This window comes from Cnephaeus nilssonii (assembly GCF_951640355.1).
Source record: "Cnephaeus nilssonii genome assembly, chromosome: 6".
NCBI lineage: Eukaryota > Metazoa > Chordata > Mammalia > Chiroptera > Vespertilionidae > Cnephaeus > Cnephaeus nilssonii.
Window position 1 is genome coordinate 77,903,243 of NC_137077.1, and position 17,548 is coordinate 77,920,790.

General features: G+C 42.3%; 1 protein-coding gene across 1 annotated transcript in view; it reads right to left on the reverse strand.

The window, feature by feature from the left end:
- The window catches only part of SLC6A15 (solute carrier family 6 member 15), a gene marked incomplete at its 3' end in the record, with an annotated part of 60,928 nt that overhangs the window by 13,141 nt on the left and 30,239 nt on the right, over nucleotides 1–17,548 (reverse strand). The window contains exons 6-8 of the mRNA XM_079773551.1: nucleotides 9,759–9,869; nucleotides 2,047–2,288; nucleotides 1,737–1,929 (exon numbers count right to left, since the gene is read on the reverse strand). Of these exons, the coding sequence (XP_079629677.1) occupies nucleotides 1,737–1,929; nucleotides 2,047–2,288; nucleotides 9,759–9,869 (546 nt within the window). The remainder of the gene's footprint in view (nucleotides 1–1,736; nucleotides 1,930–2,046; nucleotides 2,289–9,758; nucleotides 9,870–17,548) is intronic.

Consider the following 17,548-nt stretch of genomic DNA (forward strand, 5'->3'; position numbering starts at 1 on the left):
CTAAGGAACTGTGCCTTTCAACTAACAAGTTGATTGTGTTATCTCATAAAGAAAAAAAATAAACCAGAATTTAAAAACAACAACAAAACACCTTTAAAGGGTAAGATAGTAATTGTCTTTCCATACAGGATTCAAGATTTTTATATTAATGACTAGAGGCCCGGTGCACAAACTCGTGCATGTGTGGGGTCCTTCGGCCTGGCCAGCAATTGGGGCCGATTGGGGCCGTCTTGCCCAGTCTCAATCAAGGCCGATGGGGGCTGGCCAGCCAGAGAGGGACACAGGAGGTTGGCCAGCTGGGGAGGGACCACGGGGAAGTTCCAGGGCAAGTCCAGCCTATCTTGCCCAGTCCTGATTGGCTGGATCCCAGCATCAAGCCAACCTACGGGTCAGAGCATCTGCCTCCTGGTGGTCAGTATGCATCATAGCTACCAAACAGTAGACCAATTGGTCAGACACTTAGCATATCAGGCTTTTATATATATAGATGGCTTTGTCCATAATTTTCTGCATGATTCTTTTTTTTTTTTTTTTATGTTCAGACCTATCCTGACATGTATATCTGACTGACTAGCTCTGTAACAGTTCTGCCCATGCCAATCCTTGGATGCCTGGCTCAAGGAATATTGGAAGCAGGGTCCTAGCAGAACATCACTAGGAGTGAACAGGGGATTTGAAAAGGTGGATCAGACCAAGCCTGAGACCTGATGTCAGCAGGGCACAGGGGACCACGGACCACAGTAGCCCTCCCTCCCAAAGCTACATGCTCTGTGAGAGAGGGCTGCATGGGATTAGGAAGCAACATAATCATGCCACAGGAGCCCCCAACCCCACAGCTGTGAGTGTCCTTCACTCTGCCGAACAAGGAGTATATTATTTTTTGTTTGTTTTTAAATAATTCTTTATTGTTGAAAGTATTACATATGTCCCACTTTTTCCCCCATTGACCCCCTCCAGCCCACCCAGTCTCCCTACCCCCAGCCTTCACTACCCTATTGTCTGTGTCCATGGGTTATGCATATATGCATACAAGGTCTTTGGTTGTTACTTCCCACCCATCCACCCTCCCCTGCCTTCCCTTCCAGATTCTGCACTCTGTTCCATGCTTCTATGTCTCTGGATCCACTTTGTTCATCAGTTTATTTTGTTATTTAGATTCCACATATGAGCGAGATCATGCTGCACATGATTCTTTATGTTTAAGTCTCAAGTATCTTAAATCAAGTGATGAATGGTAATTTCTCTATGACATTTTATTTTTGACAATCCAGAGAGAAGGTGACAAGCAATACAAGAATATTTATTAATGTTCACCTATTTTATATTTATTAAAATATATTATACTGGCTAAGAAAAAGAACTTAATCATAACTTGTTGAACACAATTATTAAAATGGCCAAAAATCATTAATGTGCCAAAATAATCATGCAATATGTGATAATCATGATATAATTTTTATATTAAATATTATACAAGGAAAGGTATCAGACCGATTTCATTTTATATGATGAAAATCACTTCATTTATATTCATATTTTAAATTACTGTGGATTAATCAATGAAATTGTTTTTCAAAGTAAAGGAAACCTTTAATGATTTAAGAAAGTTGTCCTCTGAAATAAAGAATGTGAATGTTAAAACTGTAATGGTCATTTTCCTAACCAAAAATGTCTTCTGGAGAATGAATATTTTAACTGAATGATACCTATTTTATTGCTTAAACATAGCTACTAACTTTATTTAGCTCATCTTCAACATGACAGTATTGTAGATTAAGAGCAGGAAACTCCTCCCCTTTCACTCTTTTAATGATGTCATAAACTTCGTGATAATCTTCTGCAGTAATAGCTGAAAAGTTGATGTGAGGGGGAATAATAGCCTGAGAAATGCTGCCCATTTTCAAAAATGTTTCAATCATTTTAGTATTTCTGAAAAAGAGAACAACATGTTAATGAACACTTAAGAGTTTTTTGGGTTTTTTTTTGGGGGGGGGTAATTTTTATATAATTCTGCCATCGAAAGCTAAAGGAAATTAATATTCATACTCTTCAATGCATTGCTCATTTATGACGTTTGCTTTGAAGCCCAGAACTGCAAACACCACCAATGTGGCCAAGATAGAAGTAAAAAAATTGATTAAGGGCACCAGCATAGCATCAAACTGGCAGTTGTTGTCTCTCTTGTTGTAGCTTGAAAAGGCAATGACACCACCAAATCCCAGACCAAGGGCGAAGAACACCTGAGTAGCAGCTTCCCTCCAGGCTTGGGGCTCCAGCATTTTATCAAGCTGTTTAAAATGAAACATAATAGAAATCAGCTTCAAAATAATATTTCAGAATAATCTACAGGGAATTAGTTGTATTGGTTAAATATATCATCATAATATTTAAATCAGGGAGATAATATGTTCTTAATTAGAAATAGTTTTTTTCATTTGAAAATGAAACAAGGAATATGAACAAGAAATACTGTAGACTATCAAGCTTACAGATGGAGATGTTACTTGCATAGAGATTTTCTATCTACATGGAAATCTAAATTTAAAACAAAAGTATTTGTTTTAAATACTTTAAGACAAATCATCAAAGGACTATTTAAAAGAGAAGTGAACTATTTTCAATTACTTCCTATTTATGTCTTTGTTTTCTATCCAAAGCAAAATAAATCGATTATCAATAAAAGTTAAATAATTATTTAACTAAAACCCTATTTTGTGTTTTCTGGTGGAAGTCTAATAGTCAAAGCAGATATTAATGATGAGTATGGTAGAGTTAAACTATTTATATTTTTCATATTCACATATGTATTAATTCATATATTATTCATTCATTCAAATAGACTTTCCTGAAAGCCTTCTTTTTCATAATTAGAGAAATGCACCTACAGGGGTGGACAAAAGTAGGTTCATAGTTGTGAGTATGCAAAACAGAGTTTAATCTTGTGCCATTATTTATTAACTAGAGGCCTGGTGCATGAAATTCGTGCACGGGGGTGGGAGGGTCCTTCAGCCCGACCGGCACCCTCTCCAATCTGAGAGCCCTCAGGGAGCCTTCTCCAATCCGGGAGCCCTGATGGCCTAGGCCCACTCCCCATGGTTCTCTGCTCTATGCAGGGCCTGGCTGCTCCGCGCCCGCTGCCCAAAGGCTCTCTGTGGCCAGGGTGGGACACTTGCCTCATTGTGGGCTTGATCCCCAGTTGGAGGTGTGCAGGAGGCAGCTGACTGGTGATTCTCTCTCACTGATGATGTTTCTGTCTCTCTCTCCCACTCCCTTCCTCTCGGAAATCAATGAACATACATTAAATTTAAAAAAAGAAGAACGAATAAAACAAAGCGAAAAACAGCCATTCTCTGGATCATTATCCCAACCCCTTGAGATTCTGCTTCCTGGCAAATGTGGACAGTTTGGCTCAAGTAAACTCATAAAAGTTATCTACTGGTTTGAATGTTTTTACATGAACACACGTATACACCTGCTGGTTTCTGAGAGCGAGGCAACAGAATCAGCCCATGAGGTCTGCTGTGAAACTGTAGAGGAGTCTGTTTTTGCTGTCAAAAGCCAGGTCACCCTTAGAAAGAGTGTAGAAAACCAGAAATGGGATTTACAAAGAGAAAACAGACAGAAGCGAACAGAGGGATGCTCCCGTACTCTTTTCCACCCAGATAGGCCAGTTTCTCAAACATCCTCCTTCCCCGAAGTTGGTGAGCTGCGGCCTAAGGGTGGGGGAGTCTGAGAAGCCTGAGGCGAGGTCCGAGGCTCTGACATCACCGGAGAGCTTTCTGCATTTGAATGAAGCCTTGGAGTGAGATCCATTGGAATGAATCGCCCTGACCTCCTCTTCCCCGGCTTGCTCCCTACCCACCCCCTACTCCCGGAGCCCAGGATCTGTCTGCTCCCAGCTGCCTCCCCTGAACATGCCGGGCACAGGTGAATCCCAGAGAGTGGGCACTGCTCCCCACAGCAGCGCTCAGCTCCGGAGGGTGCCAGCGCCCTGCAGCCTGTGGTGCTGTGGTCCCAGGGACAGCAACACCCAGCAATGGCAGATCCTCAGCCTCCCTTCAGACACAGGAGGAAAGACAACCTAAGCAGCAAGCCTAAGGGACACCCGGGAGGGACCTGCTTGCCGAGCTTCCATGTAGAAGGCCACGCACGCGTGCTGCCCAGAGGCCCTCCGCGGCAGGGGTGGGACGCTTGCCTTGTTGCCGCAGTGATGAAGCAAGCATTCCGCCAGGCCGCTCACGCTGCCCACTCTCAAAGGCCACCCCCCAGGACTCGGGGACCCCGGCAGGGCTGAGGGAACTGGGCACCGCCATCTTTGTGATGGAGTGATGGTTAACTTGCATATTATCTTTTTATTAGATAGGATTATTGTATTATTTACTTGTCTTATTATTATTACTAGAGACCCAGTGCATGATTGAATCATGCACGTGTAGGGTCCGCTACACGCTTTTGCTTTTGATCACGGGGAGCTGGGTGCCTGTCCGCTAGTGCACCAGGCCTTTCAGAAGCCTCCAGCGCAGCGGAGGCTTCTGAAAGGCCTGGTGTCTGAGCGGAAAGGCATCCAGCTGCCACGCTTTTGCTTTTGATCGCGGGGAGCTGGGTGCCTGTCTGCTGGTGTCTGAGCGGACAGGCATCCAGCTGCCACGCTTTCACTTTCGATCGCTGGTGCACCAGGCCTTTCAGAAGCCTCCAGCGCGGCGGAGGCTTCTGAAAGGCCTGGTGTCTGAGCGGAAAGGCATCCAGCTGCCACGCTTTTGCTTTTGATCGCGGGGAGTTGGGTGCCTGTCTGCTGGTGCACCTTCTGAAAGGCCTGGTGTCTGAGAGGACAGGCATCCAGCTGCCACGCTTTCACTTTTGATCGCTGGTGCACCAGGCCTTTCAGAAGCCTCCGGCGTGGCGGAGGCTTCTGAAAGGCCTGGTGCTTGAGCGGAAAGGCATCCAGCTGCCACACTTTTGCTTTTGATCGCGGGGAGCTGGGTGCCTGAGCGGACAGGCACCCAGCTCCCACGCTTTTGATGGTCCGTGGCCGCTGAGGGGGGCTACCCTGCTGTTGAGAGGCGCAGGGGGCGGGACTCCCACCCCCTGTGCCTCTCAACGGCCGCTGACGGGGGCTGCCGCGGACACCTGGCTACCGTGCCATTGAGAGGCGCAGCTGGGTGTCCGCCCAGGCCCCCTCAGCGGCCGCGGATTTGGCCTCGATCTGGCCGTTGAGAGTCGCAGGGGGCGGGAGTCCTGCCCCCCTCAGTGGCAGGGGATCCGTGCCTCTCAATGGCCGGATAGGCCACCCCGAGTCCCGCCCCCCAGCCTCCCACCGCCCAATTGTGGGCGTAGCAGAGTGATGGTAATTTACATTTTACTCTATTATTAGATAGGATTATTGCTATTATTTCAGATCCCTACTTATGATTTACTTTTTAAATAATAATGGCTGGTAAATTAAACCTACTTCTGCCCACACCTCATATCATATCTAAGACTCTTTCAGATCCAACTTCTGAAGTTCTGAATCTGTGCTGAACATGTATTTTAAGTAATTCTGCTTTACTTCTTAAATAATTATCAAATCTTTCAAGTGGAACAATTAATATTAGCCATATATGTCAAAGACCACAATAAATAGTTAAATTGGATTTTAGTAACAGTAGTGTTTTTAACTGGCATTTTGTCTTTTTTTTTTTTTTTTACAATTGTGATGAAACTGCCTTTTGTGGGAGCAATGCCAAATATAGGTAAGAACATGAGATCCATAGACAGTTTCAGATACTGATTCTGCCACTTAATAATCCAAATAGTCTAAATAGTGCCCCCTAGGGTAAGTGGCCTGTCCTTTCTGTTTCTGCTTCCTCAACTGAATCATAGGAGTAATAAGACATACAACTTGCCACATTGCCTACCACACTCTCACTGCTCAAAAACTGCTAACATATATAGACTACAGTGGCAGGCACATTGATGAGCACTTTATATATATTATCTGATTTAATATTTACAATAATCTATGAAATTGTTGCTGTTATTATCTACATATTCAAAAGGTTAAGGAACCTGCCTAAGGTTGCACAGCAGTTCTGGGGTGGAACAGAAATGTGAACACACTCAGAGATGACAAAATCCATGGTTCTCTCAAATATTAGAATTTATTGCTCAATTAATTTTAGTTATTATTATTGAAATGTATGACTTTTTCATAGCATAATAATTACTATACTTATAATGTATGTATAATTATCTTAGATATGCATATTGTTTATTGACCATTGTTATCTTGCTAATTCTGTGTTGATCTACTAAAATACTACAATCAACTGCCTATCTCCACTTCGCCCACTAGGTGGCAGAAAGCACTTATTTACTAAGGACATTATTCAGATTGCTATACTTCTAATTCAGGAAATAAATCTACATTCACGGTTTAGGGAATATTTCATGTGTTTAGGTACTTTTTCCTTATATAAGCAATGTAAATTAAAAGTAATTAACACCTTCTTATTGTTATTATATCAACTATCACCTGTATAGTGAACTAACACAGAATCTTATCTACAGTCAATGAAAAGTGAGCTGAACAAAGAATTAATATATTTTAAGGTAATCCATAGACCTGGTTTAGAATGTTAATAATAGTGCAGATTTGAATATGGGGGCCATGTAAAAAGTGCCATAACAAAGGGTTTAAATTCCAAAATATCTATTTAAATAAAATATTTAGATTTATGTCTCAAGCAATTGCCAACTTAGAAAAAGTTGATATGCCAGAAATTCATACCAAAGCTAGTTGGTTGTTTTAAACTTAGAACACTTTTCTTTTTTAATATTATAAATAATTTTGATCACTAAGTTATGTCCCATTTGAAGGTGATTTGCATTAAAATGTAGCTAAAACTGATGAATCTTAACTAGTTACTCAGTGAAGTGTCCCAACAATGATAAATGTTAAACAGGACTTATGAACCACTCAAGAACACCAGATACCAATGTCAATATTTTCGCTACTAGAGAATGAATACCAAGTTAGAACCAGATACCTAAAAAACACAGCCCCTTTTACACAGTATCAAAGCAGCTACCAGCAGTGACAAATAATTCTTGGGAAGCGAGCATCTTCTGCCCAAATTTCACACCATGATCATTCTTCAAATAACTTCCAATTGCTGACCTACATTTGAAATTGTATTTTTATAACTCAGTATCTGCCTTAAATAGTATTATCAAAGTAGTAGTGAGGTATAAGTTCATTTCAGTGACTAACCAAATAAATATACGTCTCAAAACTTGGTTTCCTTTCCTGTCAAATCAAAATAATGGGTCCACAAAGATTGCTGTGCAAGTTCAATGTGCCCAGCATTGAGTTCAGCTCTAAGCTGAATGACAGAGCATACCGAAGTTCTGAGCCTTTTATGAAATCAAATGAGAATTTTCCTAAAATGTACATTTATTTACAAAAATTACAGAACTTCTCAAACTCACCAGGTAAATATTATTTTAGAAAGTAAAAAATCTCAAAACAAAACAAGATTGATTTTCTCTGAGAAGGGATTTAACCTGGGTCCATGGATTGTATATGTTTTGTCCACCTCCTGAGACACTAAGCAAATGAATATGTTTTCTGGTAAGAAGTTCCTATTACTGCCTTTTTAAAGGGATCCATGCCACAAAATGTTAAGAACCCACTGAAATAGAAGGAGAAAAAAAAAATCAAGATTGAAAAGTTCTAAAATTTACAAGTATAAAAATTGGAAGTTAATCTCTATATATAAAAGCCTAAGCAACCAAACGACCGAATGACCAAACAACTGAACAACCAGTCACTATGACACACACTGACCACCAGGGGGCATATGCTCAATGCAGGAGCTGCCCCCTGGTGGTCAGTGCACTCCCACAGCCAACCTCCCACAGCCAGCCAACCTCCGGTGGTTCCTCCCCACCCCCCGGCCAGCCCGCTCCGATCAGCCCCGATGGCCCCCATTGCCGGCCAGGCTGAGGGTCCCCACCTGTGCATGAATTCATGCACTGCGCCTCTAGTTTAATATAAAAGAGAAATTATTAAAGTTTCAATAGTGACAGCCTTAATCTAGAACTAAAATGGGACATTTAAAATTGGAGCTAGATGGAGATAATTAAAGACATATAAAAGCTCTGGTTTATCTAGGCTAGATAACATAACAGCTATACTTTGAAAGCCTAACCTATCTAATAAAAGAGTAATATGCAAATTGACCGTACCTCCACTACACCCACAAGCCATGCCCACAGCCACGCCCACAAGCCAATCAGGAGCAAATATGCAAATAAACCCGACCAAGATGGCTGCAGCCACAGAGAGCAGGAGGGAGGCTTGGATTTCCCCAGCTATGAAGGAAGCCAAGCTTTCCGCGTTCCCTTGCCGGCCCAGGCCTCCACTCAATGTTACAAAGTTTCAATGATAGAAGATAAATAAATCCCAACAAAAATGACGGCAGCCACAGAGCTGGAGAAAGCAGAAGGCTTGAGTTGCCCCCAGAGATGGAGGAAGCCAAGCTTTCCCCACACCCTGGCCAGCCCAGGCCTCCAATCCAGAAGATAAATAAATCCCAACAAAAATGGTGGCAGCCACGGAACTGGAGAGAGCAGGAGGCTAGGGTTACCACCAGCAATGGAGGAAGCCAAGCTTCTGCAGCCCTTGGCCTGCCTTGGCCTCCACTTAAGGCTACAAAGTTTCAATTATAAAAGATAAATAAATCCCAACAGAAATGGCTGCCGCCACGGAGCAAGCAGAAGGCTTTGTTCCGTTCCAGGGTACAAAGTTTCAATTGTAGAAGATAAATAAATCCCAGATACCAGGGCCTCTGCTTGGGTTGGTGGGGGGCATGGCTGGCCTGCAAACCACCACAGGCCCCTCGCCCTGGCGACCCCATACCCCAAGGGAACCCCCATCCTGATTCGGGACACCCTTCAGGGCAAACCAGCTGGCCCCCACCCATGCACCAGGCCTCTATCCTATCTAATAAAAGAGTAATATGCAGATTGACCATCACTCCAACACACAAGATGGCTGCACCCATGTGGTCAAAGATCCTGCCCCCATGTGGACACAAGATGGCCACCACAAGATGGCCAGAAGGGGAGGGCAGTTGGGGGGGACCAGGACTGCAAGGGAGGGCAGTTGTGGGTGATCAGACCAGCAGGGGAGGGCAGTTGGGAGGGACCAGGCCTGCAAGGGAGGGCAGTTGGGGGTGATCAAGCCTGCAGGAGAGGGCAGTTAGGGGTGACCAGGCCTGCAGAGGAGGGAAGTTAGGGGTGACTGGGTCTGCAGGGAAGGGAGTTAGGGGTGACCAGGCTTGCAGGGGAGGGCAGTTAGGGGCAAACAGGCTGGCAGGGGAGCAGTTAGGCATCAATCAGGCTGGCAGGGGAGTGGTTAGGCATCAATCAGGCTGGCAGGCAGAAGCAGTTAGGGGCAATCAGGAAGGTAGGCAGGTGAGTAGTTGGGAGCCAGCAGTCCTGGATTGTGAGAGAGCTATCCAACTGCCCGTTTAGGCCCGATCCAGGTAGCATCGGGCCTAAACGAGCAGTCGGACATCCCTCGAGTAGTCCCAGATTGGAGAGGGTGCAGGCTGGGCTGAGGGACACCCGCCCCTGTGCATGAATTTCATGCACCAGGCCTCTAGTGTATATATATTAGAACAATTATCCCTTGAATCAAAGTGTGGGAAAATTTTAACATCAGACATAATGCTTTCAAGATCATAAGCCTTAAATAGAAACAAAGTACATACCTGAGGGGTAAACATGTGTCGGATGCCATAAATTGAACCTTTTAGAAAGAGTGTTCTGACTAGGAAACATAGAAGTACCACATATGGAGACAGAGAACTAAAATACACAATCTGCAAAGAAAAAAAACAGAAATAGGTGAGACACATATATTCTTTTTTATAGTTCAGATTGTGTTATGTTCTATACTTTGGCAGTTACTATTTTTATATGGTTAATAAAATGATTAATAACTTGTATAGTCATCTTAGAATGGCTTATTAGTCTTGATTTAATGACTTATTTAAGATCTTGTTTGAGATGTACTAAGAAATAAGTTCTACTTAATCTCCTTTACAATGTTACACAGAGATATTGTGTAACTTGAATAGTGTTGATTCCTTATAGTTTATAAAGTAAACAATATTTAAGAGAAATAAATGGACACTAATTCCCTAAAAAATTCCTACTTTATTGTTTTAGGTTAAAAAAAAAGTCTTTTTTTTTTTCCATTAACCAAACTTTCACTATGATTCTGTCTAGCTTCTGGACTAGAGAATGGTCTCTTTTAAATCCTCCAAGGAACTTAGACAAATAACCATCTGCTTCAGAAGTTTTGCTTTAAGTTAAGCAAATGTTTTTTACAGAAAAATAATGTCCTATCCAGACATTTACTGCCTCCTTGATATCTCCAGGGGAAGCCTATTAGGTCTCTAAATTTTTTCAGATTCAGAAGGTAACTTCTCAATTTCCCCCAGACCCATCCTCTCTCACCTCCATCTCAGTAAATGGCCCACCATCCACCCAATTCTGAAATTAAAGGTTCAGAAGTAGTCCTGCACTTTTTGTAATATTTTCCTAACTGGTTTCAGGCATTTAACCAGAAATGACTTGGATTAGTTCATCCCCTGCTTAGCATATCCTAGGGACTTTGAATACAGTTGAAATAAAATCCCAATTCTTCTCTCGGACCTGCAAAGCCTTACAGCAGAGCCCTAGCTGCCTGCCCCACCACTCACTCCCCACTGAACTCTAGCCCCCCAGGCCCTTGTTACCTGTCCTAAGACCAAGCTCTTCAGCTTGAGGCCAGACAGGGCTGCAGTCATCTCCCGTATCTGCACAGGAGTTTTCTCCTTGCTATTTATGTCTCAACTTTATCTTTTCCAAGAAGTCTGCTCAGACTAATCTAAAACAGCTGTACTTTTTTCCATCCAATATCCCTAAATGCCCTCCCCTACATCCCATTTACCCTCTGTGACATTATCTTGTTTTGTTTATTTACAGCACTCAGCATTGTTGAAATGATGTTTGTTTCATATTTTGGTTTGGTTTATGTTTGCTTGTTAATTTCCAGTCTCTCCTACTTGATTATAAGCTCTGTGAGATCAGGGGCCTTTTATCTCCTGTTCACTATCAGATCCCAAACACCTAATACAATTGCTGGCACATAGTAGGTATACAATATGTATCTGTGGAGGGAAGGAATGGAGGGAGTGTGGGAAGAATGGAGGAGAAATATGTGTAGGGCAGGTAAGAAATATTGAATCCTATAATAACTATAGACAAATAACGTACAAGTCAATATTATAATTTGCGCCCCAACCGGTTTGGCTCAGTGGATAAAGCATCGGCCTGCAGACTAAAGGGTCCCAGGTTCGATTCCAGTCAAGGGCATGTACCTTGGTTGTGGGCACATCCCCAGTAGGGGGTGTGCAAGAGGCAGCTGATCGATGTTTCTCTCTCATTGATGTTTCTAACTCTCTATGCCTCTATTGCACTTATATTTAAATGCACAGGGAACACCCTAAGAAAAAATTATCTACCTAATAAAAGAGTAACATGCTAATAGACCGTACCTTCATGATGCCCACCAGCCAATCAGGAGTGAGTATGCAAATTAACCCACCAAAGATGGTGGGTTAATTTGCATACACAGGCATTCTGTACCAACCCAGCCGCTCCGAGCCTCTGGGCAGCATGGGAAGGCAGAAAGGTGGCTCTGGCCAGAGCAAAGGTGCTGCTGGCAGCCAGGGGAAGGAAGGCACATTCTTGCATGAATCTTTGTGCATTGGGCCTCTAGTCTATACTAATAAAAGGGTAATACGCTAATTAGACTGGACATCTTCCAGACATCCTTCTGGACAAAGCCACAGTGGCAGGGGCCGAGGCAGAGGCAGTTAGTAGGTGATCAGGCCAGCAGGGGAGCAGTTAGGGGGCAATCAGGCTGGCACGGGGGCAGATAGGGGGAGACCAGACTGGCAGGGGGGCAGTTAGGGGGTGGTCAAGCCAGCAAGCAGAGGCAGTTAGGGGTGATCAGGAAGGCAGGGAGGCAGGCGAGTGGTTAGGAGCCAGCAGTCCCAGATTGTGAGAGGGATGTTCACCTGAGGGATCGGGCTTAAACCGGCAGTTGGACATCCCCCGAGGGGTCCCGGATTGGAGAGGGTGCAGGCCGGACTGAGGGACACCCCTCCCTGTGCACAAATTTTGTGCACTGGGCCTCTAGTTCTATATAATAAAATGCTAATATGCAAATTGACCAAACGGCAGAACGGCTGGTCGCTATGATGCGCGCTGACCACCAAAGGGCAGATGCTCAACACAGGAGCTGCCCCTGGTGGTCAGTGTGCTCCCACAGGGGGAGCACTGCTCAGCCAGAAGCCAGGCTCACGGCTGGCGAGCGCAGCAGCGAAGGCGGGAGCCTCTCCTGCCTCTGTGGCAGTGCTAAGGACCCCTCAGGGTCCTGGACTGCGAGAGGTCCCAGGCCGGGCTGAGGGAACCCCTCACCCCCTTAGTGCACAAATGTCATACACCAGGCCTCGAGTTATGCATAAAATCCCAACATACTTAAAAATCGATATTTTAATTTAATTAGTTATAATAAAGCATAATTTTATAATTATTTCAAATTGGTTTAATTCCTTAATTACTTGAGATCAGAATGCCTTCAAATGGAGTACTTTTTCTTATTCTTCTTGCCTACTTTTAGCATTCTTTAAATTTGCCAGTTTATGTATCTACTTTAGTCTTGATCTCACTTGAATTAAAGCTATTCTTTTTTATGATTTTTCTTCAAAAATCTTAATGCTAGCCAGAAGTAAGAATTTACTTTGTAAAAGAGTTTTGTTTATTTTTAACAGAACTCAAATTTGCTGCCTCATAAGTGACTTACTTTCATTAATTCGACTTACTTTAAAAGTGAAAATGAAGGCTACACAATATAGTAGTCTGAATAGGTTATGGTTTTTTTAATAACTGTGACACATTATCAGCATGTTCTTAATATAACTTCAAGTTAGAGACTAAGAGAAGAAATGACTCTTCCTGTACTTTTATTTGTCCAGGCTAATCACACCCATAATAAGTCCCTCTTGCCCATGTTCCATAACCAACTCATCAAGCAAAATTATTGATTCTACCACTGAATTCACACATATATCTCATTGTTTCCATCAGTAATAATAATTTCCTGGTTACCTAACCTCCAGATTTTCCCTTCATTCTGGAAATCCATCAACTACACTAGAATGATCTCTCTAAAGTAAAGATTTGATGGTGTCAATGCACAGCTAAAGATCCTAAAATGGTCTACATTGTTTGTTATGTAACAGCCAATCATTCTAACAGTCCATTTGCTGTTACAATGTAAGTCAACTTACATTTCAAGTTTCATCTCCCAAGAGCTGCACAAGTTGTATGTAAAAGTCAAAAAGATATGTGCACTCAGCAATCTTTGGGCTTTATACATGCATCCATTACTTTGTTCTCCTGAAACACATACTCTAGTCCCAAAGTTACCTTCTCTATGAAAACGTCCCCCAAATCCATGTTAATTTCAGTGACTACTTCTAAATTTTGAACTTATTAGTTGATTTGAAGAGAGAGAGAGAGAGAGAGAGAGAGAGAGAGAGAGAGAGAGAGAGAGGTCAATTTGTTGTTCAACTTATTTATGCAGTCATTGGTTGATTCTTTTTTAAAATTTTTATTTATTGGTTTGAAAGAGTGAGAGAGAGGTCAATTTTTTGTTGTCCCACTTATTTATGCATTCATTGATTGATTGATTCTTGTATGTGCCCGGACAGGGGATTGAACCCACAACCTTGGTGTATTGGGGTAACATTCTTAACCAACTGAGCTACCCAGCCATGGCCTATCATGAATTTTTTATATACCTCTATTACTGCATTTATTCTGCTGTAATTATCTATCTCACCCAATAAATTATGGGTTCCATGAGGACAAAACTGTGCTCTATTCATATTTTCATATTCATTAATTCTTAACATATAGTAAATACTCAAAAAATTGTACAGAATTTATACAAAGTTAAGTTTTCCTTTATGCATACATTCCATAAAAAGTAAGCTCATCTTTATTCTAAAGTATTTTTAAAATTATAAACTAATTATATTGTCAGAATCATTTCAATTTTCATTTACTATTTCAACAAGTATTTGAGTTCTTAAAGACCCTGATTTGGATTCAATGAAAAGACTCTAGCATAGCTTCCTAAAAGGAGCAATAAAACTTTATATTTAGCCCTGGCTATTTTGGCTCAGTGGATAGAATGTCGGCATGTGAACCAAAGGGTACCAGGTTCAATTCTGGTTAAGGGCAATCGGTCCAACATGCAAGAGGCAGCCGATCAATGATTCCCTCTTATCACTGATGCCTCTATCTCTCCCTTCCTCTCCGAAATCAATAAAAATATATTTTTAAAAAATTATATTTAATGTGACATGGAGAAAAATAATGGCCCAAAATTTAAACACTAAAGTAGTATTAAGTAAAAAACAAACATACACACACACACAGAGAGAGACACACACACACAACAAAAAAATAATTATTAAATTCTGAGATTTAAGATAAATCCTAAGCCAGCTCTTTACAGGGGTGTCCAGACGGTGTTTTTAAACTCAAATTATTTATCTTTAATCATATGGGTATAATCTTATCATACAACATATTTGCCTACTATTATTAAAAATAGGTTAATCTACCTCACTATATGTAAAAGTCTACACTTTCTCCTTACAACACTTTATTTTATGCATTGCTAAATGAAATTATTTTTCAAATATGTTTATTGTCTTCCTCTGCCACTAGACTGGATATTCCGTGAGGACAGGTGTTTTGTCTGCCTTGTTCATCCCTCTATCTCCAGAACAAGGTCAGTGCCTGGCACATAGTAGGTGCTCAATCAATATATATGTATTAAATGATTTGATGAATGATTGACTACCTCTTCCAGAAAATAAACACTTTTAAGAACTGAGAAATGAAATAGTGAAATATGTTTCTTTGGCTAATTTTAAGACCTTCTGGATCTTGACAACTGGAATGTCTTTCAGTAAGAGATTAGTTTACCAATAAAAACATTGTATGGAAATATTTCCATTCCACTGAACCATGAAGACCATAGAACATATGAAATCATTCTGTTAGTTTTTTATTATTAAAATGCTTATTATAAACACACTTTGAGAAAGTCATTTTTGAGGACTTCATAGCCAATTATTTGTTCTCCTTAAATATGCTAACTTTGCAGGAAAATGAGGATAAAACCATGCAAATCACCTGATTGATAGAAAGATTTACACATGATAATGTATACAAAATCCTTAGCATAGTAGAAGGAATAATGGCAAAGTAGTACTGGCCAAAAAGTATTAACTTAGAGTTAGAAGAAAAATTAGAACTCCTCATTTACATACTTCGTCTTGGGGTAGGTATCCCCTTAACAGAGACCGTAACGAAGGGACATGTTCACTCCCACTGAGAGATCTAGTTTCCTTGTTATTAGGCTTGATTCCTGGAAAGTCTTCCTTTCTTTGAGGATTTATCACTGCCCCACCACTCTCTATAATCCACACTATTTGACCATGGTTCTGTTCTCTATAGCACAGATTAAGCCTTATTCTTCTTTTTATTCAACTAGGTGAAGATTGCGATCACAGGGCTGAAATTTCTCTCCATAATACAGGGAGAAATAAAGATTTCAGTAAAATCCAGTATTATAGGCATGGATCAGCTGAGTTATTCCTACTGGCCCAAAGGAGACTGACATTATCATACTCATCTTTTATCTCATGAAGTTTCTAGTTAGTCCTTGTGGTGTGTGTGTGTGTGTGTGTGTGTGTGTGTGTGTGTTCACAAAGTGTAACGCAAGTTGACTCACATTCTTCTTTTAACTGCTAAATTCTCTAAATGGTTTTCTCATATACTACCTCTAAACCATATTGCCCATCCTATCTAATAAAAGAGTAATATGAAAATTAACCATCACTCCGCTACACTCACAAGCCACACTCACCAGCCAATCAGGAGCAAGTATGCAAATTAACCCAACCAAGATGGCTGCAAACAGGAGGCTTGGGTTGCCCCCGGTGATGGAGGAAGCCAAGCTTTCCACACACCCTGGCCAGCTCAGGCCTCCACTCAAGGCTAAAAAGTTTCAATTAATTATCCTATCTAATAAAAGAATGATATGCAAATTGACCATCACTCCAACACACAAAATGGCTGTCCCCATGTGGTCAAAGATGGCTGCCCCCATGTGGACACAAGATGGCCACCACAAGATGGCCTACAGGGGAGGGCAGTTAGGGGTGACCAGGCCGGCAGAGGAGGGAAGTTGGGGACGACCGGTCTGAAGGGAAGGGCAGTTGGGGGGACCCAGGCCTGCAGTGGAGGGCAGTTAGGGGCAATCAGGCCTGCAGGGGAGGGCAGTTAGGGGCAACAGGCTGGCAGGGGAGTGGTTAGGGGGTGATCAGGCTGGCAGGCAGAAGCAGTTAGGGACAATCAGGAAGGCAGGCAGGTGAGCATTTGGGAGCCAGCAGTCCTGGATTGTGAGAGGAATGTCCAACTGCCCGTTTAGGCCCGATCCTACTGGGATCGGGCCTAAACGGGCAGTTGGATATCCCTCGAGGGGTCCCAGATTGGAAAGGGTACAGGCTGGGCTGAAGGGCACACACCCTCATGCACGAATTTTGTGCACCGGGCCTCTAGTCCTATCTAATAAAGAGGAATTATGCTAATTGACCATCACAAGATGGTGGCACCCACAGCCAATAAAGAGAGAATATGCTAATAGACTGCCACACCCTCAAAGATGGCGGTGCCCACAACCACAAGAGGTGGCACCCAGTCCCCTCAGCCTTGCTGGTGTGCCTGCCTCTCAGCCCCCCAGCCACCCAGGGCCGGCCCGAGGTGCAGGCAAGCCTTGGATGGTGGCTGCCCATACGCCCAGGGCTGCCCGAGGCTCAGGTAACCAGGGCCGACCAAGGCTTGCACTTCCGGCAGTGGCGGCAGCAGAGGTGTGATGGGGACATCACCTTCCCCTGATCGCTGGGTCGCCTCCCGCCCCTGAGGGCTCCCAGACTGTGAGAGGGGGCAGGCTGGGCTGAGAGAATCCCCCACTCCCCCATGCATGAATTTCATGTACCAGGTCACTAGTAAATTATATTTCTATATACTGTACTTGTGTGATTATTTATTTGGAGGCTCTTTTTGTTTCACAGGCAATCAGAGAGCTTTATATTTATTCCTAGCACACATTTCCCTATTAATTTTAACTTGTTTCAGACTGAGGAATTATGACAATTTCAATTTTCATATCTTTGCTCAAATTACAGCTTTTTCCTCATCTGTGACTATTGAATTCTTTCTTCAAATAATGCCCCAAAGCCATTGAAACCTTCTTATTTAAATAATAAATTATATATAGTATATAAGTTTATATTAAGTTTTTCTAAAGTTATATTGTATGACATAAGAAAAATCATCACAAAATTTTGTGATAAGGATGAATTTT